Source organism: Puntigrus tetrazona, chromosome 13 (genome assembly GCF_018831695.1).
Source record: "Puntigrus tetrazona isolate hp1 chromosome 13, ASM1883169v1, whole genome shotgun sequence".
Classification (NCBI taxonomy): domain Eukaryota; kingdom Metazoa; phylum Chordata; class Actinopteri; order Cypriniformes; family Cyprinidae; genus Puntigrus; species Puntigrus tetrazona.
This window is the reverse complement of record NC_056711.1, coordinates 24,627,350-24,648,353: the sequence shown is the minus strand read 5'-3', so window position 1 is coordinate 24,648,353 and position 21,004 is coordinate 24,627,350. Positions and strand designations below refer to the sequence as shown.

General features: G+C 37.2%; 1 protein-coding gene across 2 annotated transcripts in view; it reads right to left on the bottom strand.

The window, feature by feature from the left end:
• Positions 1 to 661: 661 nt before the first annotated feature.
• ogfrl1 (opioid growth factor receptor-like 1) overlaps positions 662 to 21,004 on the bottom strand; it is a 27,310-nt gene continuing 6,967 nt past the window's right edge. The window contains exons 2-8 of one of the 2 annotated variants that reach the window (XM_043254737.1): positions 13,301 to 13,734; positions 11,707 to 11,793; positions 11,423 to 11,501; positions 9,203 to 9,281; positions 6,166 to 6,232; positions 5,631 to 5,776; positions 662 to 3,626 (exon numbers count right to left, since the gene is read on the bottom strand). In XM_043254737.1, the coding sequence (XP_043110672.1) occupies positions 3,131 to 3,626; positions 5,631 to 5,776; positions 6,166 to 6,232; positions 9,203 to 9,281; positions 11,423 to 11,501; positions 11,707 to 11,793; positions 13,301 to 13,495 (1,149 nt within the window). In that variant the 5' untranslated portion in view covers positions 13,496 to 13,734 and the 3' untranslated portion in view covers positions 662 to 3,130. The remainder of the gene's footprint in view (positions 3,627 to 5,630; positions 5,777 to 6,165; positions 6,233 to 9,202; positions 9,282 to 11,422; positions 11,502 to 11,706; positions 11,794 to 13,300; positions 13,735 to 21,004) is intronic. The other variant, XM_043254738.1, reaches the window with a different exon arrangement.

Sequence of the window (21,004 nt, the reverse complement as noted above, 5' to 3'; positions counted from 1 at the left end):
ACATTAAATACCTTTCTAATTACATTAAAACTACAGAATATTACACAAGCATAAGCTACTTAAAATAAAGTGTATCTAAATTGTACTTAGCTGTGTAACAGATTTGGTCTGTTACATATGTGTAACAGTAGCTGCCTGTTACATCTACATAAGTACAAACTGTAATTAAAGGCTATTCCATAACTTAAATAAGTAGTTATATAAGTAATGATGACTACATTTTTTTTTCATGGCTACTACTAAGTACCCAATTATTCTGTACTATGACACCTTGTATAATTAATTATATATAATAATATTCATATAATGTTATTTTATATTATTTGACCACAAAATTCTGTAATTGATCGATCAGCAAAATTATTAGTTAGTGCTATGTAATAAAATAAATTATTTTGTTTTTTATTTTGAAATTTAGTTTATTACAAAGAGTTGTTTTATATGTGCATTTACAGTATCTTCTCAAAGTGCATAAATATATATTTGACACACCATAATAGTAATTTCATAATAATAATTTCACCATAATCACCATACCCATTTATCCACCTCTGACTGGCAAATTAGACTGAATTAAATGTACAGGAGGAAATTAAAAGATACGTCAAATTCACAAAACATCAAAATTCGGTAGCTACATTGAAATGCACACACACTTACGATTCGTCAAAGAGCTGCACTTTATTATACAGTAGGCCACGATAGAAATGTCCAAATGTCACACTTCCTTTGATTACAAATTATCACTTCTCAACAAAGTTATGTTATAAACACTTAAGGCGCCTTGCATGTCGCCAGTCAAACTGTTTCCACACGATTATGGCACAAGAAACACTGAAATACTGAAATGCGGATTCAACAGTCTTTTAGAACCACAGGTTCTTCAGATGGATAAAGAGAAGATGGCTATTTGTTTCCAAACAGGACAAAAGTCTGAAACCTAGGTTTTGCTGCCTATTTTGACTTAAAGGCAATGTTTTTTGTATAAAAGTACCTCCCAAAGAAAACCGGTTTCAGACTGACTTCTAAAACTTTACAACTTTACATCAAAAAAATCAACAGCTTCAATAAATTCAAGTGAGCTTACGAGATTAGCAAGCAAATATTAATACTTATTTCTAGTAGAAGTCGAAAAAAAAAAAACATTTATGACTAAATGTACTTCTCTGCATCCAATGTCTTGTTTTTCTTTTCACCAAATGTCATGCAAAGGATTTGGGGATATTGCAGTGCGCATCTGTGTTGAATTTAAAAACTGATGAAAGAATCTGAGTAGACAGGACAACTATAGTGTTTTGTTTTAGGTTTGGGACACAAGAATTATCTGTTTATTTGGAGGAAATAATGAAGCAGGATGTGAACCCTCTTTTCATGTACGACTAAGATGCCATTTAATGAACCCTAGGGTATGAACTGGGTTAGATGGTAAACAGAAAAAAACATGCTCAATTTAAATATTGACTGAAGGAAAAAGAATGAAAGAGCCTCATTTAATTCAAAGGAAAAGGGGGAAAGATGCACTTCAGACACACACTTTGTGTGTTGTTAGAAACTAAAAAGGAAGAACTCAGAAACACACACACACACACACACACACACACACACCTGTGCTGTAGAGGTATTGTCTCAGCCTCTGGGCAAACTCTGAAACAGCAGTGTGGAACAAACACACGTAATATGTGTGAGCCACGTTAATTTATATTTGCTAATAAAAACACTGATTTATTTGTATATGTGGATGGTGACCATCAATAGCCCTGATTGTCCACACTTAAACACTGTAGGTTAAGCATGTAGGCATTATACACACTCTAACATACATACGTGAATTGCTTCATCACTTTGAGTCATTTTGATATATATGCACTGCACGAAAAACCAAAGCCTCTGCTTTCTTCATTATCACCATTATCCGCCAAACAGTCCTCAATATATTATCATTTAAACAGTGGCTGTCTGACCTTTTTTTTAAGAAAAGGCATGTAAATAAACAAATAAAAGCCTAAAATGCACATTTTAATTCATAACATTGTGCATATATTCAGCTATTATTATTTAGGCCTACTTTTTCCAACTAACGAGCGAACATTCCTAAGATGAATGTTAGGCTACAAAAGCTGTTTTACCGATGTCTTCCCCTTCTTTGCTTATTACGTAATAAAACTTTCAACATAAATACACTTTTAATATACTTTCTGGTGTGCTTTAAAGAAATAGTTTACCCAAAGAACAAATTCACACAGATTCCTTTAACTAGCAGCTTACTGTAATAAGCGGTAAATGCCTCAGTTTGAATCTGTCATGCCACATTTATTAGCATCAAAACGTCATTTACCGTTTAAATTCCCATTTAAAAATAAGAGCTAAGGCTTCGTTTTATCAAAAACTAACATAAAACACAAAAGAGTCTAAATTCAAGTTTGTTTTTGCTTATAATTGCGTTTCTACTGCGCGACTTCCGACTCGAAATGATAAAGCACATCACGTATGCTTTAACAAACGAAAGAAGAGGCACTTTATATTGCAAGACATATTCGAGAAAACTGGATTAAAGTCTCACGCGTACCCATAGAAACATGGAAGATCAATTACCTGAAAATTCCAGCAAGTATATTCACACTTCACATTGTTATAATCTGTTACAATGAGCTACGAGTATCCGTTGTAAGAAACGGCATCGAGCTCTAAACACGCAAAAGAACACAAGTCTGTCGGAGAGACGGGCTTACAATTAGCAAATAAAGCCTCATCTCAAAGCCGGCAGACTAAGATAATATTCTCTCACAGGGGAAGACTGAATAGTCAAAAAGTGCAAAATTTCACACAAACAGAGTGCTCAGGTAGCACTTCTACGTATTCACACTTGTACATGCTCTAAGAAGTCTCCAGAGGGCTGCAAGTAAGAATTACGGAACAGAAATTCATCCGCTAACACTTTTTGTAAAGTATTCAGAGTTAAGAAAAACACCTCATATTAATGATTTAAAAAAATGGCAAACAGTCAAGTTGTTCACAAAGCGGGTCTCTAAAAGGCAATAGTATGGAATAATATTGCTGTGCCATTCTTTTACTTCATTTTAAGCTCAGCTTAAGCTACTCCAGAATTCCCATAATCCCTCTCTTTATATACTTACAGAGGAATGGTCTCAATGTATTCTTCTAGATCTACCCTTCCCCTAACCTCCTGCAGGACCATGGACCCTTTAGCTGTTTTCCACTCTCCACTCTTCCTCTCGTCCATGTCGTCCGCCTCTCTCTCTAGGTTATTTCTGCCCTCTCTAGGTGACCTGGCTTTGCCCACACTCCTCTCCATCACCTCATTTTTCCCTGCCTTCATCACTGTGGACCCAGAGGCTGGAATGCGCTTCTTCTTGGGTGGGCCCCAGATGAAGTTCTCGGGCGGCTGGTAGTGGCACTGGGCGAAGCGAAGCAGGGCGCGTCTCTGAGCGTGTTGCCGCAGTGTGTAGACGAAGTATTCCAGTGCGCTGTGACGCATGTTGGGTAAAGTGCCCTCCAACAGCGCTTCCTCCAACAGAAGACGCACCAGAGGAAGCTTGAAGCTTTCAAAGCCCAGCTCACCAAGACTCTTCAGAATGCGAGTAATACGCAGGTAATTGTGCTGTGACCTGGAAAAAAAAGAGGTCAGAGGACAAAATATAGGTTTCACACAATGATCCATTTTTTTTCTACCAATTTATCTATGACCAGCGTTAACCAGATAAGCTTACAGCGTTTAATGGATTATATTATGACATTATACAAACATACAAATGCAGTATCGCATGCTGCAATGCATTATAATCAACTTAATTAATCACAGCACCAATTAACTTCATGGAATTTATTTGACATTGGCCACACTTCAAAGGTCCTATATACTATATCTACAGTATACAGCATTTACTTATCTAGTTAAATTTTAATAAATTGGAAAAAAAAATCAGCAGTGTAACCAAATCAAAATAGGCCTACATTTGAAAGTTAGTTAAGGCTTCTCTGTGCCTGCTCAAAATTTAGTGTAAATATGCAATGCCGTGTAACAGATAGACTAAATTATACCTGCTCAGATGCACTTCAGACTCTATAATCAAAGTATACAGCTGTGTAAATTAGGCCTGCCCACTAATAGTTGTATAACCATTAGTCTAGTAAATTTTTTTAGTTGCTTATACACAGAAAAAAGTGGTGAAGACATGAAATGTTAGTCCATGACGGACAGATTATTAAGAGCTGGATTATGTAGTACATCAGTCAGGACATGCAAATATTAATTTCATTCGTCAACCTCAAATGAAGCTCATCATCTGAAACATTAAATAGTAGCATAATTATATATTATATTATTATTTTATAAAATAAAAACAGGGTAAAACAAACAGGGTGCGCTTTCTGCTGCCTCTGTGAGCGAATCAAAAAAAAAAAAAGAACCAAAACTCCATGCTTGCCTCAAAGACATGAAGAATTATACCTATAGAAATCGAAATGTCTACTTTTAAATGCACCAATTCAAATATAAAACAAATCATTTCAGATTGTGAAATCCGTATGAAACATGCGCATCCACTGTGGAGATGATGAGTCATCATAATAATGAATTATGACGTTAAGGCAGACTTCTTGCTGTTCTAATCGTAATCATTACTTCTGCGGTGCGCTGAGACAAGCTTTATGTGTGCACTTGAGCACTGATAGGCTATAGGCAATGAAAGGCTCATCATGAATTATATGGTTTATTAATAAAAACATGCTATTAGGCGACTACTCGCTTCAAATGAACAACTATTAGTCGTTTTGAAAAATCTTTAGTTGAGGGGAGCCTTAGAGAAAATGAGTTTCTACCACTTCTAAGCAGCATTAAACAAGTGTTTGTGTAAAGACACCTAATATGCCACTTCAGAAGCACTTCTGTGCCACCTTTGCAGTGTCAATCGGATAAGTTTACTGGACAACAAGTCAAAAAGATTACTCATCATTTTGTGAGTCATTTTGTCAGATGTAAGAGAGGAATAATCTGGGTTTACTCGGAATGACATCTTTTTTTATAGACCCATTCACACTGCAGATGAAGTTCATGAAACGGCGTATCTCTGCTTTGTAATGTCATGTAATTTAAGTGTGTCCTCTATGGTACAGTCCGGGGGCAATGACACACAGACAGACATACACAGTCATCTATGCCTACTACTCAGTCCGCTGCACTGCGGATTTTCTTTCACTCCTTCCTTGCTTATCGTGCGTTCATCTAGCCATCTATTTCATCTAGTTTGCAATTCCCACTTTCTGCATTTCCCCCCACCTGATCTAAATCATAATTTCTCTAAATGAAAAAAAGTTTTCGCCTCCTGTTCTGTTCTCCTCTGTGTGTCTGACCCATTTCTCCGGCCCCTGCATAAGACGGTCACATGACGGTGCAGTTGGGGTCATGACTGTGAAAATGTGTTGCAGGGACAGGAGACTAAAAACTCCCTGGACTGAAGCATGCTAAATTCGGCAGGAGACAGGAGATGGGAGACTAGGAGTTCAGATTGTCATGGAATGTGACGGTAACTGGCGCAGATGAAGTAGGACATAATGGGAAGAAGAAAGAAATTATAAAAGAGAAAAAACAGCAAACCGGAAGGAAAACTCACTCGTTCAGGTGCTGAAAGCGATCTTGCCAGTTTGGGGCCCGAGTCACATTGCCGTTTTTATCCAGGAGCTTGATTCCGAAGAAATCCAACATGATCGTATACGCTAGGAGGAAGCGCCTCTTGGCTTCTCGAGTGCTTTGGAATTCCTGGTCAAAACAAAACATACTTGGTTTAAAACTGATCTGCACAATGACTACAGAGGGTTACTTTAGACCGAGTAAAACATGGAACTAAGGAGCTAAGACTAAAACACTGAATGTGCCACTTCCCTGAACCTATTTATGGATGTTCTGACACCCCTGACTAGGTGATGTTACACTATTAAAAATAAAGGCTCCAATTACAACCAAAGGGTTTTAGAGCTTAATGTATTTGGAGTTTCAAATATATATTTTTTTATTCTCCATTATTTATATGCACCAACCTTTAAGAAGCAAAATAATACAAAACAAATTAAATATTTATGCTTTGAAGAACCTTGTTTAAGAGTATACATGTCTTGACTGTTCTTTTGTGCTTGACTTTAGCAGCATACCTTTATTTCATCCTGAGTGAGTTCTTGGGCATAAAAATTTAGGCCTTGCTCTCTGAGTGGGAAGAGCCTGTAACAGCAGCAAAGAAACATGTTAGGATCTACCTCTCAATTTATCATTACTTATCACTTAAGAGACCTGACTGAGAACTCTGGATAAACATTTGCAAATATATAGCATTATTTGTTAGGGTTATTTTAATTAAGTTTTGCATAAATTCTAATATGGCCAAAAATGTCCATCTATCGCAGTTGCTTTTACAGAAACGTTTTGAACATACGTTAAACATACGATTGCGACAATATATGGTTTGTGTTTTTCAAGTCTTCTCCAATAAAAAAATATTTCAACAGCAGAAGTTCAGAAGAACAGCATTTATACAGTATAAATATAATTTTGGGGGATTTATATAAATATAAATCACATTGTTTGCTAAATTTAAAGCATCCTTGCTGGATAAAAGTATTCATTTCTATAATTTATTTTCTAAAAAAATACATATACTGACTTTTGATCCTTCTCTTCATTAGAAAATCCTGAAAAAATGTCCTCAACAGTTTTAAATATTGATGAGAGTAATAATAATAAAACGTTTCTTGAGCAGCAGATCAGCACGTCATAATTATTTTTGAGGGATCATATGACACCGAAGATCACATCAGTCGATTACATTTTAAAATCTATTCAAACAGAAAGCAGTTGTTTTACGCAACAAAAATATTTAAAAACACTGCTTTTCTTGGACCGAATAAATGCAGGCTTGGAGAACAATTAGTGTATTCAAATATACATTTAACATTACATTGAAAACAGTAAATAAAAGTGAACAGTAGGAGTGTATATAACAAAGCGTGATAATTGAATTAGCACCACAAATAAACCATGCTGGAAGAGTTAAAAGTGACAGTCACTAGTGAGTGAGATAACACACACACACACACACACACAATGCAAAAAAGGTTACATTTCTCCCTTCTCCCTTTTTATCCTATATGCTGCTGACCACTAGTGAAGGGCAACTCACAAACCTCGGCACATGTTTTTTATTCTTCTCCTGTTTATCTCATTTCTCTGAAGCAATCACATTCTGGCTGGCTGCCTGCTACGGCAGACAAGCTTTCGCTGTCATTTCATCTTAATTTACGTAAAGAAGCAAAATGCTAGCAATCTGTCTGCTTCTACTCACTTGTGTTTTTACATTCTCTAATTGATATTATGCAAATAGCCTTGCAAGCATTCGGAGTGTGAAAAAAAGAGTAGAGCGGAATGAGAGAAGCTAATCACTTTTTCCTCGGTAGGAGGGGGTACCGAGGTACGACGGGCAGCATATGCATGAAGCTTGATTTTAGAACTGTGTTGTTATTTTCCACGGGCTTGGCGCATCATGTCCTCCCCCTCTTCCTTACCCTCAATGCTCGTAATAACAGCGCAGGCAGGAACGAACAGGAGCTTCAGCTCTGGAGGTGAGCGAGGTAGCGGCACCCTGCTGTGAACTTGAGCACATGACGTAAAAACCTCTGTTTAACCTCCGTACAACCTTTATTGTTCGCTGAACGTTACACTGCCAGCAGATTCGAATTTATTACCGTTTACATGTTTTCTCCTTGGCGACGTAGGAATTGTATAATACTTATTTTTCAAATGAATTAGAGTTTGAAAAAGAGGATGACTAAAGCACGAAACAAAAAAAAACGACGTCAATTTGTAGGCCAACCCGAAAGGCTAATTTTAGCTTCTTTTTTTTTGACTGAGTAGAATAAGGTCTGTGGTTAATATTATTCGAGGAGTCTTTTATGTCACGTTCTACAACAGAAATGTCACACATTTATACCTCAAGCGCAAATACTGAACCTGCTGTGTGCTTTAAAAAACCTGCTAACACCAGCGGCTGTCAAGCTGATCAAGCATGTGCTTGAAGGATGTTTTTAAACTAGTAACTTACATTTTTAAGCACAGTGTTTTATTAATTTCACTAGTCACTTTAAACAGAGATTATAGTATGTGAAAGTATCTTAAAAGTAAAGTTAAAACCCATTAAAAATTATTTAGGAAACCCATGGTTCGAAATGCTAATTCTCTTGCAGGTTTTAAGCCTATAGCTCTATTTTAAGGACTAGTATGGTAAAGAAGAAATGCTTTATATTTTTATAGTTAACGATGAAGCAAATGCAGGAGTCGTTTTGTCTTTCATGTTGCAGTTTAAGTAGGACTCAATTCACCTAATCATCCAAAAGAGTATTTCTCTTAGTCGGATGTGAAAATACATGTTTATATGTCAATATATACTACAAAAGGTTTATTAATATTGAAAGCTATGATTGCTTTATGTACCCAAGCAGCTGGATGCTGTTTTACAGTGCATGAAAGATGTTTAATTAATCATGCTTGATTTAATCTCAAATTCGTAGAAAAGCTTACATGCATTTCTATAATGTGGGCTGCACTACATCTTCTGCCATTAAGACTAAACCTTTATCGTTTGCATCTTTAATGTTAGGAAAATGGACCATTTAATCAGGAAATGCCCTCAAGTCTTAGACATTTCCCAAAGCTTCTTCAGTTCCTAAAGAGATGATGTCAGCCAAAGCGGTCCATGAATATTTAAGCAACGTTAAACATTAAAGAAACTTTTATCTATCTATTATGTAGCCCCGAGGCCGTCTTTTGTCACAAAAAAGGATGTTATTGACCCCTTCACCTGATTTTGTCAGCTGATTTTGTCTTTATAACTGCCTTTTTCGCTTTCATGCTCATGTTTGTTTTTTAGCCCTGATCTACAGGATTTGCATCTAAAGAAGATGAATTTTATTGTGAACAGATGGTAAAGAAAAGGATATCTAATCCACATCTCGCCATCCAAAAATCTCTCATGCAAATATTAGTGTGCAACTTTCTCTGTTCTTTGAACAAGCAGTGATAATAATAAGTTCCTGGCCGATAACAATTTGTGAAGTCTCGGTTATTAAGCATTATTAAGCAATTACTGACTAGGCGCTTTATTGCTCGCAGAGAGGCTGGAATATTGAAGAAATGTCTTACCACTGAATGTATGTGTGATTGTGCTCTAATTTTTCATAGTCTCCCCTCCATTTAGTGAGGATTTCTTCAATATAAATACCTGCAGGGACAAAGAGAAAAATAATAAATCATCACAACAGGCCAGGCTCAGCATTAGTCACTTAAAACTTTATTAAAGGGACAGTTTTTTCAAAAGCCTATGACTTTATTTCTTCTATGAGATATTAAAGCTTTAAAAAAGAAAGCAAAAGCGCCATATACAACCTGGTCTCATAAAAATATTTACCTCTGTACACTTCTTACGTCGCCACAGTTTCCAAGAGAAATGTCCACTGAGTGGCGCTTAAAACACAGGTTCATTGTGTGAACCCTAGCACATTTTAGTATATATAGGGTTGATATAGGTATATATATTGCGGCAGTTCAGAATTGAAATATCCATGGAGAGCTGCTAACAGTTAATATTCTATCTTGTTGGAAATACGCCCATTCACCAAATACAACCTTAAACCTACCCGATAGTGTTAACAAATGCAAAACTGATATAATGGTTAATTGTTTCACTGCCTCTAGTGTTCACTTCTTTTGGAAACTGCAGTGATATGTACTTGTTGGTACATATTTTGTGTCTCGCTGCTAAAAAGTGCGCCAAGGTACATTTATGCCATGAGACCAGGTTGGCCATATATGTATCATAACTGCAGTCCACAAGACTTCTTATGAACAGACCAAAATTAAAATTGTCATTTTATCATCTTTTCTTACAGTAAGCTAAATAGCCATATCTGTGAACAGATCATTCAGACCAACGCGTACTAGAGCAAATGATTCATTTAAAATATTTGATTAAAAATAATAATGAATTCACACTTGAGTCATGATAGAACAACGTGTCGTTTCAGCTCAGAGTGCAAACAGACGTGTAGGTCATCCGTGACATGGAAACACTGAGATCTCAAGGGAACACAGAGCACAGCAGTGTGTGTCCTTCTGCCTAAACAGCAGTTATGCTGCCATTAAATGCTTGCACAACAGATCCAGTTAATTCTCAAACATGCCCACAATAACCAATCAATGGCTCCTCTGAGATGTCTTTACTGTCTGCCTGCCTAAACTGGCCCCGCAGGGAAAACATTCAGCTAATGAAGCTCTCCAGAACCCATGTTCTTCCCTCACACCAGCTGGCATGTGTACTCAGTTGTAAAATCTGCTTTATGTTCATTTGATTATAAATGTTCCTGCAGGATGTATGTTCACGTCTTTGTAATATTCTTGCGTTGTGAGTCTAACCATCAATATTTTCAGGTGAAATACTGTGGGTGGGATCAACAAAACTGTTCTGTTTTCTCAAACCTCTTTTTTTTTTTTTGGCAGACATGCAATCAAAAGCAAATTTCAAAACATGTGATGTATCAAAGTAATAATAGCTCAATAAAAACAAAAAAATTAAATGCACTCATTACTCACTCACACTCATTTTGTTGCTATATATATATTATAACATTTATGTTATTTGTCAGCCAATCCAACAAGCTCTCAACTCGAGAACCTTTACAAAAGAAAAACTCGAAATGACGAATATGAAAAGAATGTGTATATTCTTCTAAATCTTTTTAGCATCCCGCAGAAAAATAACAGCACGCAAATTTGAAACAAGTAAATAATGACAGAATTCTTGTTAGTCAGGGCTATTTCTTTTTGATGGTAAAATTCTTTTCAGATGACACTCTTGCTCATCTGTGTAAACCATAGTTGAAATCTTATTGGATTACCAGCCCAGATCATCATTTTCACCATGCTACTGTTCCTGAAATGGCAGTGTTATTACTGCGAAGAAAATTTTCCCTTTGTAACAATTAAGGCACAGTCTCATAATGGGAATCAAGGGACTTCCAGAGAGGAAGTTCCTTTAATATAATGGTGATTTAAAAACAATAAAGCAGATTTGTTTGGCAAACATTTTGAACCACATACAATGCTGTGCTGGAAAGAACAGCATCAATAGTAGTTCATGATTGCAGAATACAGGAAATGGTATTAAAAATACAATAAAAAGAAAAAAACTCATTATGCTACAATTTAGTACACACCATCAGCGCTTCACTCACAACACATTCAATGGCTGCAATAAAACACACTAAACGCATTCAAAGGATTTTTGAATAACACGTGTGATGGAGTCCTTATCAGTCTATATCCCATTGTACAGTCGTTAAAACAAAGAAGCAAACACACACTCACCATCCGGCACCAGGGGGATCTTATTCAGATAAAACCTCAGATTGCGGTATTCGTTCGGCTGACGAGGCTCCTTGTAGTTCTGAGCAACAGAATCACAGATTAAAACCAGGACAGAAGGAGAGAGAGAGAGAGAGAGAGAGAGAGAGTGGAAAAAAATGATATTTGGTCTCTGCTATTTTTTCCGCTGACTGTACTGCAATATTAATTGCAAATTTCGTATTCAAAGATGATCAGCCTTCAAGCTCTGTATGAGAAGCGCGAAGAGAGAAGACGTAACTCTTTACCGGATAACTGTGCCGATATTTGTACAAGTCCTTTGCGGCGTAAAAGCTCCTTTTCATCCTAGTAGAGGGCTCCATCATGTCACCAAACTGCGAGAGGAAAGGAGAGAGAGGAGTGAAATGGTTACATAGGAAAGAGCGTATGAATGACTTCACTCATCAGCATCTGAGCTACATTGTCACTGCTCTTCTCCATTGGGATGCAAAGGCTGTTAGACAAGAGAGAAGAGCTCCATTTTGTAGACTATGTACTTTTTCTAACTAATTCATGACCATTTTTAGCTCTCAGCCTCTTGTGATGTTTAAACACTGAACATCTTTACGGTTGAGTGAAAGCTCAGCATAAGAGAGCAAGCTCATCTTGCTATCTTACACGTAACATGGAGAGGTTTGCTTGTAGAGGCCAATGTCACATAGAAATGCCTGTGAGGCTTATTAATTAATAACATTACATTCGCTTCTTATATAATTTTGCATTAAATAATACAACCGTCTCTGATGCAGGGCTCACAATAACAAAACTCTGCAATGGTGAGCGTGAAAAGCTGTTATCAAATCTTAGTTTCAAATTAATAAAAATCCAATTTCCTTCTTCCGCTGACAAGAAGTTCAACAGAGTGAATTTCCCATGAGGAAATAGGTCACACTGAACAGGTCACAGACTCGGTGGCCTTAAAATCCAGAAACCTGGAGAGAACATGAGCCGTTTTAAAATAAATAACATCGAACAAGGTCGAAGATACAATGCATTAACCTTCCTACTGCTCTGAGAAAAGTTAAGTTTAGGATTCAAAAGTGGCAAAAACTGTACCATTTCCTGTTTAATTTTAAACTTTTTTTGGAATTTCATATTATCTCATCTATATCATAATAACAACCGCATTATTTTTATATTAGATAATGAATGGTGTGTATCTCAGAGCTACAATTTCAGTGTATTTCACAAGTAAAACTGTAAGAGGGCTTTTACACTGGGTGCCAGTTATACTCAACCACAAAGAGGTATGCGTAAGGGTCTAAATCGTAGAAAATGTATTGAATGATCTGACTAAAATGCATAAACAGAACTGCAGACCAAAAAATAAAAACAGAACGAGTATACTTAAAGCTACAGAAGGTGAAAGGTCATGGCTTCTTAAAATATAAGTAGAATAGCTATGTTTTAATAAAATATGGTTTATTTTTTATTAGTAGTAGCTAGATATCACTAACAATGTCACAAAGCCTCTATCCAACTATCTGGTATTCATAGCGCCGTGGACAAAAAAAAACAAAAAACGTGCGAATGTGTTTGGTATTTGGTCCACATTTTACTCTGAATGTGCAATCTACAGCTGTGCGTCGCTATTTTAATAACAGCTACTTATACGATGATAGACTGACATTGCCCACGCTGTAGGCGAGCACAGCACGCGAGCTTACCGCCACATGGATTTACATCGATTTTAAACATCAACATCACCATCATCACTACAAGCTGTCATCTTTGATACGACCAACTCTTCGCTCACGATTCCTACAGATGCGCCTAACGACCCCTTTTCGCGGTCACTGTTCCTCCTTTGTTATCTTTCAGCGCTCTTCAACGATGAGGTACCTGCGGTGATCCGTGCTCCAGCTGCTCGGCTCCTCTGACTGCATCCGCCGGGCTCATGGATTCGGAGATGCCGCTGTCCTCCTCCTCTCCTCCCGGCTGATGCTCGTCGCTCTCCGAGTCCGTTTCCCACGTCGAGTCGCATTCTTCCACTGTGCTCGGCTCCTTGTATCTCCAGCTGCCCATCAGATTGCCCATTTAAACCCTGTCCACCGTGCCTACATAGTTTAGAGTCCTCGTTCGGCTCAGGATCGAGCTTTAATAGGACGTGGAAGTGGCGTTCGGGTCGCTTTTATGTGACTAATGGGGGGATTTCCAGCTCTGTGATGAGAACACACCCCCTTCTGCACAGAGATCAGTACTGGAGATGATGAGGAGGAGGATGATATGCTCTCAGCATCGTTTAAGGCGTCTCTATACTGAGGCTGCTCTAAATTCTGTATAAAAAATTATATACAGATGTACATAGTATCAGTGGTATAGCAAAGCGGTAGCAAATCGGTGTAGCCTTAAACTTTGTCATTAACATCAAATGCATGGTGCTTGATGCTTTTGGTTTGTTAAACCATTACTTTTAAATTTCAAATATTTGCAAGTAAATACATCTTCACAATTATATAGGTAGATATGAGCCAGACAAATTTGTAACACTTTTCGATAAGGTATCACACCGGAGGATGGACGCGGTGCTTAGGTGAAATTGCAGATAGTGGGGGCAAACTATTTAGCAAATGTGCTTATAGGGCCCCCGAAAGGCTAGGGACAGTCTGTCACCAGATAATTACTTTTTAACCGAAATGCTAGAGCTACTGCAAAAATAGAAGTTCAGTTCTAAAAATGTTTGCAATGTTTCTCTGACGCATAAGATCTCTGCTGACTGTAGACAAACCAGGAAGCATCTACTGACACTACTATATGTGTAGTGGTTCTTTGATTAAAAAAGGTTGGAATCCTCTCAAATCAAAAGCACTCAGGTCTCTAGCTCCGAATCAAACAAGATACTGTATATACTGTATATATATATATATATATATATATATATATATATATATATATATATATATATATATATATATATATATATATGTATATATATATATATATATATATATATATATATATGTATATATATATATATATATATATATATATATATATATATATATATATATATATATAATTTTTTTTGCTGAAAATGCATTCACACTAAGAACAAGAAAGATGTAGATGTATGCGTTTTTTCATCAGATCTGGAGAAAATGTAGCATTACATTACTTGCTTGACAATGGATCATATGCAGTGAATGGATACCGTAAGAATAAGACTTTAAACAGCTTGTAAAAACAACATCTCCAGTCCATCAGCAATGTCTTGTGAAGCGAAAAGTTGCATGTTTGTAGTAAACAAATCTATCATAGAGACATTTTAACTAACCTCAATAAGAAATTAGCTGACAGGCAGGGGTCGTATGGATTACTTGTGGATTATTGTGATGCTTTCATCAGCTGTTTGGACGGCTCGTCCATTCTGACGCACTCATTCACTGCAGAACGTCTATTGATGAGTAAGAGATGTAATGTTAAGGTTGCCAAATCTGTTCCAAGGAACTCATTTACTGTACACCTTCGATGGTGTGGGGGTGAGTAAACTATGGGTGAGCAATCAATTTAATACATGGAATTTCTTTTTCGTGGATTAGCCCAATCAGTCAAAATTAATCCAAAATTTAAAAATAAATAAACTAAAATTAAAAAAATATTAATTATTAATTAATTATTTATGTAAATGTTATTTTATTATGTGAAAATGATTCAATTAAAATCCTGCACAAATATTTTCAAAAGCTAAATCTGTTGTAAAGATGCTTGGAGGATGCATTCATTTTCTATTTATAGAAAGCTGTACGCATTTTTAAAGGGCCACTAGGTGGCATTACCAGTTATAAAAAGCTTCAACTGAGGCATGCGCAGTGAGCTGCAGAGGATGAGGGCAGAGGCTGGTGTGTCATGAGGTCAGCTGCGAGTCATGCGTGAGAAGCAAGTTCAGTGCGCTGTCAATCCCAGATCAGGCCTCAGCTCATCGCTGCTGAAGAGGCAAGCATCTAAAATGTGTACATTTAAGTGATACCGACAGGAGAAAATCAAGTCACTTTAGAAAGCTTTTTTTCTTCGCACCTTAACTTGTTGGAAGAACAATTATGACTGAAGATCTTTCTGAGACCTAAATCTCAAAGCCTTTCAACTCTTGTTCTCTTTCATTTCCCTTTCTATTTTCATGATGCTCGCAATTCTAAATAATGGACTTACAGTCTTCCCCGTTCACTCTGTCTATTGTTCATATGCTATAGCGCATTTATCATTAATTTATCACTTTGCCTCTTCCCGTCTCTTTCCATCTAGTTTTCCTCTCTATCTCTCTCACTGCCTTCTGTTCTCCTTTCATCATGAATATCTCTCAGTGTGTGTGTGAGTTTAGTAAAGTGGATAGGCTCTCCAATGACTGTGGGGTAATTATCCTTCATCACAAGTCATGCTCTGCTGCTTCCTGCCTGCTGGGGGCTGGGAGACACAGGCCCATCAGTGCAACTGTTTCTGAGGCCTACACAAGAGGGGATTCGAGATTACAGAAAGCTTGTCAACATACTCAGCTGACGCTCTCTCTCTTTCTTTCTCATTCATTCACTCTGCCACTCACACACCCATTCAGCTTTCACTTTTCAGATAAATTCAGATAAATAAGATTCTTAATGGTTTTGAAAGAATTGTCTTGTTCTCACCAAGGCTTGCTTTATTTTATCAATAAATTCCTGTTACGATGAAGTTGAATTTTCTGTTACAATAAAGTTGAATGCATCCTTGTTTAGGAACATTTCCCTAAAAACAAATCTTACTCCATACTTTTGAATGGTAGTTTAACATGGTTTTCACACAAAATAAGCAGCACTACTCTTTTCAACTGATGATAATTATAAGAAACGTTCCTTGAGCTGAAAATTAACATTGAAATTATGTTTGAAGGATTATATGAAGACTGAATAAAAAGTTGTATTTGTAATCACATGAATAAATAAAATGAATATATATTTAAACAGAAAACAATTATTTTACATTAATATATTACACAATATTAGAGTATTTACAATACTTTTATTGAAATAAAGGAATAAATGCTGCCTTTGCAAGGAGAGCTTCATCAAAATCATTAAAAATCGTAATTATGTCTTTTGACTGCCATTGTATGTTTTTGCCGAGTGTAACTTATTTGTAACAAACCTTCTCAATCTACTCATCCACTGAAGGGAGCAATCTGTGTCTACTGAGTTAGCAAAGAAATCAAGAGTCGTTTCTAAGCAATTTGACAATCAGCAAACTGCTTGCCTTCCACTTTTGGGAGCCATTGTGCATTTTATAGCTGTATTCTCATTACAAAAGCCATTTGTGCCAGGCTATGAGAGAAGAGAACAACAAAGCAAGAAGCGGAATGAGGAAAGGTGGGCGGTGAAGTTTAAAGAGGAGGCAAAAATAATAACAACTTACATGCTCTTGAGTCAGCATCTAGGACCTGCTGAAGTGAGCTTAAATCTCTTGGTACACATCCGAAGCTAATTTAAATGGGTCACATGGCTGAATGATCGCCTCACCAAACGCTGTGACTGACAGACGCTACATACTTGAAGCTAGGTTTCACTATATCTATACAGTGCCTCTCATAAAGTCAATATATAGAAAATCGATGCGAACAAGATTCAATTATGCTTTAAAGCAGCTTTAATAAGACAATAATAAACAGTCAGTTTTAACTGAATGAGTCCATTGCTGATTAAACTACTTGGTCATAATAATATGCATTTCTGAGATTTTAAAGAGCAACAAAGATTTTTATCTTAATGTTCTTTTCTCGGGCTAACACACTCAGATTATCAGCTAATGCTAATAGGTTCTGCTGAGCAGAGCGTAACATACAGAAAATCTGTATTGCCCATGTATGCGCTTGTAAAACAATGTTTTGGGTCCGTATAATGTAATACTGCGATACAATGTTAGAACTCGATGAGCTCAAGACAAAAAAAAAAAATGGCGGTAAATGTGGCCATTCTGGGAGTCATTCATTAGGCTTCGTATTGAAAAAACGTTGTAGTACTATAATTCCACCACTAGAGAGCAGCAGTTCCTCTGTAATGAAAGCAATGCGTTTGTAAGTCCATACGCTGCGACTGCGAGGATACATTTGGTTAGAGTGAGCTTGTGGGACATAACTCTTAGTATGCATTATGAGTCAGACAGCCAGTTGTGGGGCGCTGGGGCAGCAGATGGGCTATTATCTGGATCTGTGCGGGAGTGATGGAGAGCCAAGCCTGTGCTAGATACAACACACCATTACTCAAACAAAATATCACTGTGCCAAAGAAATCCCTCTGCTTATACTGAAGCTTACATCCAACAATAATGCTACCGCTCTCTCTCTCTCTCTCTCTCTCTCTCTCTCTCTCTCTATCTCTCTCTGATACATTCACAACAAATACACAAAGTTACAGGTGCATAGTAAAACTAATAATTCAAACAATGAGCATAATGTTAGTTTGTTATAATAATAATAATAATAATTATTATTATTATTGTTGTTGTTGTTGTTGTTGTTTCTATACCTGAGTTTTTGGGGTTTTCTGTTGCAGTCGTTGTTTTTCAAATGACATCGTTCATTAGTGTTTTATTTAAAAGGTGTAGTTCAGCAAAAAATGAAAATCCTGTCTTTGATCACTTAACCCTCAAGTCGTTCCTAACCTATAAGACCTTTGTTTATCTTAGGAACACTAATCAAGATATTTTTAAATAAATCTGAGAGCTTTCTGACCCTGTATATAGGCCCAGAAAGCTAATAATCGAGTTTGGACCAACATTAGGATGAGTATTTAAGAACAGAATTTAAAGTTTTGAGTAAACTGTACCTTTAAGATCGTTGGCTGATGCCCGAAATGTACTCGTCTCACACACTGATGTCATGGTAACATTTTGAACATGACAGAACATTTTGAGATCGATTTCAGTTTGCAGAACAATTGATCTGTAAGCCACACCGAAACACTCCTGAAGCTACTTACTCAGACCACAATGATAAAACGCAAACACGGTGGCCCGATAATGACATGTCTCTTGTCTGTTTGTTGTACTGCTTCCTGAAAGCCAAGGCTATGACAAGCTCACCAAACGCTTACTTATGTCTTGCGTCTCATTGGGCATGACAGTCTGCCAGCCCTTAGTTTCTGCCGAGAGCTTAATGAGACAACGGACTGTTCATCAGCCATAGCAGACTGAATTCAGACAAGTTCAGTCAGGGGGTCGTAACGAAGAGCAGCAACACTTCACACAAGTCACTAGCTGCATATTTCATCCTTAATACTGTGGGAAGGATAAAAGAAAGTATTGAAAACCTGAGAAAGAAAGATAATTAAAGCCATCTGAGGTCTCTTCGAAACCCAGTACAATCTACAGGTTATGAAGTGGAGTGTGCCAGGATTATGCAAGTCAATCAGTTTTATAATTGTCTATAATTAATTAAAGATATGGGTCATTACCTTGTAGTCAAGTGTGCCTGTGCATTTCAAGGTTGCTTTTACAATCTAACTTAATAGCCTGGATGATTCTACCGAGAATAGTAATCACATCCGCTGTATGAGTGAGCGCCGAGACGTTAGTGTCCTTCTAACAAGGGTTGTGGGGGGTTAAAAGGCACATCAGCATTCAGCAGTCATGACAGGGACCCACAAATATCCTGGGATTTCAATTCTGTGTCTAACGGCACAAGGCCCTTATCATTTTTACCATATTTCTCCCCTTTAGGCAAACAGAGACACACACACGCACGCACCTTTCCTTCTGTCACACAGTGAATGTGTTACAGTGGGCTATGACTGCAGCTTGACCATGGCTGTTAATTAAGTTCTTATCAGAGCTGTGTGTCTGTGCATCGACGGGGCTCCGGGGGCATCCCCCGATACGCAGCGGCGGACCCCTCAGATATATCTTTCTGTTTTATATCAGCATTTCTCTGCCAGTATTCTTCTGTTTTACATGGCTTTTTATAATACTTGATTCCGGTTGGTCAATCGCACTACACAGTGGTCTGATCCTAATATTCACCGTTGTTGATGGCAATGCTGCATTGGGTAACGAAACGGGTGTCATGAATAGTTGATTTGAAACGTCAATTCTGTGAGCTGAAAGAGCTTTTAGAGTGTGTTCTATTCTGAATAGAATTATGGCTGCATGTTATAATCATAGCTGTGTAATATAATATAAACGGCTATTGTTTCTGACAATGGTAAGTTACGAATTTCTAAAATGTTAAATCTTTTTCAAGTGTTGGATTGAAACTATTATCTTTGATATATTAAGAACATGCCAATAATAAAAGGTCAAATAATAACCCTTTTAAGTGTAATGAGGAATTTTGCATTAACTGCAATAAACTACTGACACCCTAAACCTTGCAAGTTTAAATAATGTTTGTTTGTTCATTAAAATTATATAGGTTGAATTTTAGGTTACGTAATAACTCATTAATGAATATTATTTTCAGAAATTAAAAACAGGGTCACACACAACACTTTCTACTGCATTCTTCATTCTATATATTTCACTGGCTACTTTTTCATTATTTTAATTTATTATTTTAAACAGGATGCTTAAGGTAATATAAATAAATTTGGGGGGTTTTAGCTCAACCTGGACCTTTCATTTATTCCAATTCCATTCAAATTCCATTCTCTCACAATTTTTACCCCCAAAAAAGCATGCGTGTAATGGACCTTATACTCATTCATTATGTTTTCGCTTTTGCAAGCAGCTCACGTACAGGAGGATGCATTTAATGAAATAAACACCTAAAAAACAAACAACGGCGCAAGGTATAAAATTGCCCCAAGAGAGCGAAACGAGAGCATCTGGAGCAGGTGACAGAAGGGAGGAAGGGGTTTAACGGCATACAGACACCGGCATAAATCACACAGCACGCTGACAAATAATGCTCAGTGTCACAGACAGCTGATTGCAGGTAAAATATATAGGTATAGGCACTCATGTTGATGAGACGCTTCTCCATAATGACATATATTGTTATGGATGGCCCATAGTTTTCATAAGAGCTTTGTGCCATTTCCTGGTCTGCGATGACAGGGGTGTTTTATTAGAAGTACACTGGCTTTTCTAGCAACATCTGCACGCAGAGAAGCGCAAGCTACAAAAACTGGCCATTCATATTTTATTAGCCATTTTGCAGGCTATCCATAATTCACAGCGGAGCATACTTAACAGGCCTGCTCTGGGAGAGCGGACCAATTATACGGCCCCTGTGAAGGAGGATTGATTCTGTTTGGGTCGTCGTGTCTGCGTGTGTTTGTGTGGTCTGCAGGTGATTACAGGAGTTATAAATGCAGGCTGCAGGGAGATGGAGAACAGGACTGGACAGCAGGGTTAGCTTTTCATTAATTATCTCAGCTCGGGTGTTTTAAACGGGAGTGTCCGTTCAGCAGAGTTCAGCTCTCTGTTAATGCTGTTATTATCATTAATGCCCATTTGATCAAACACGTTTTAATGGCTTTCCGATTCGCAGTTAAAAATTTTATATTGGCAAATTGTTAAAAATTGTAAATGATATTCAGTGTCATGCACAGAATGACTGTTTGATTTCGTGAGATCTCAACATTGACG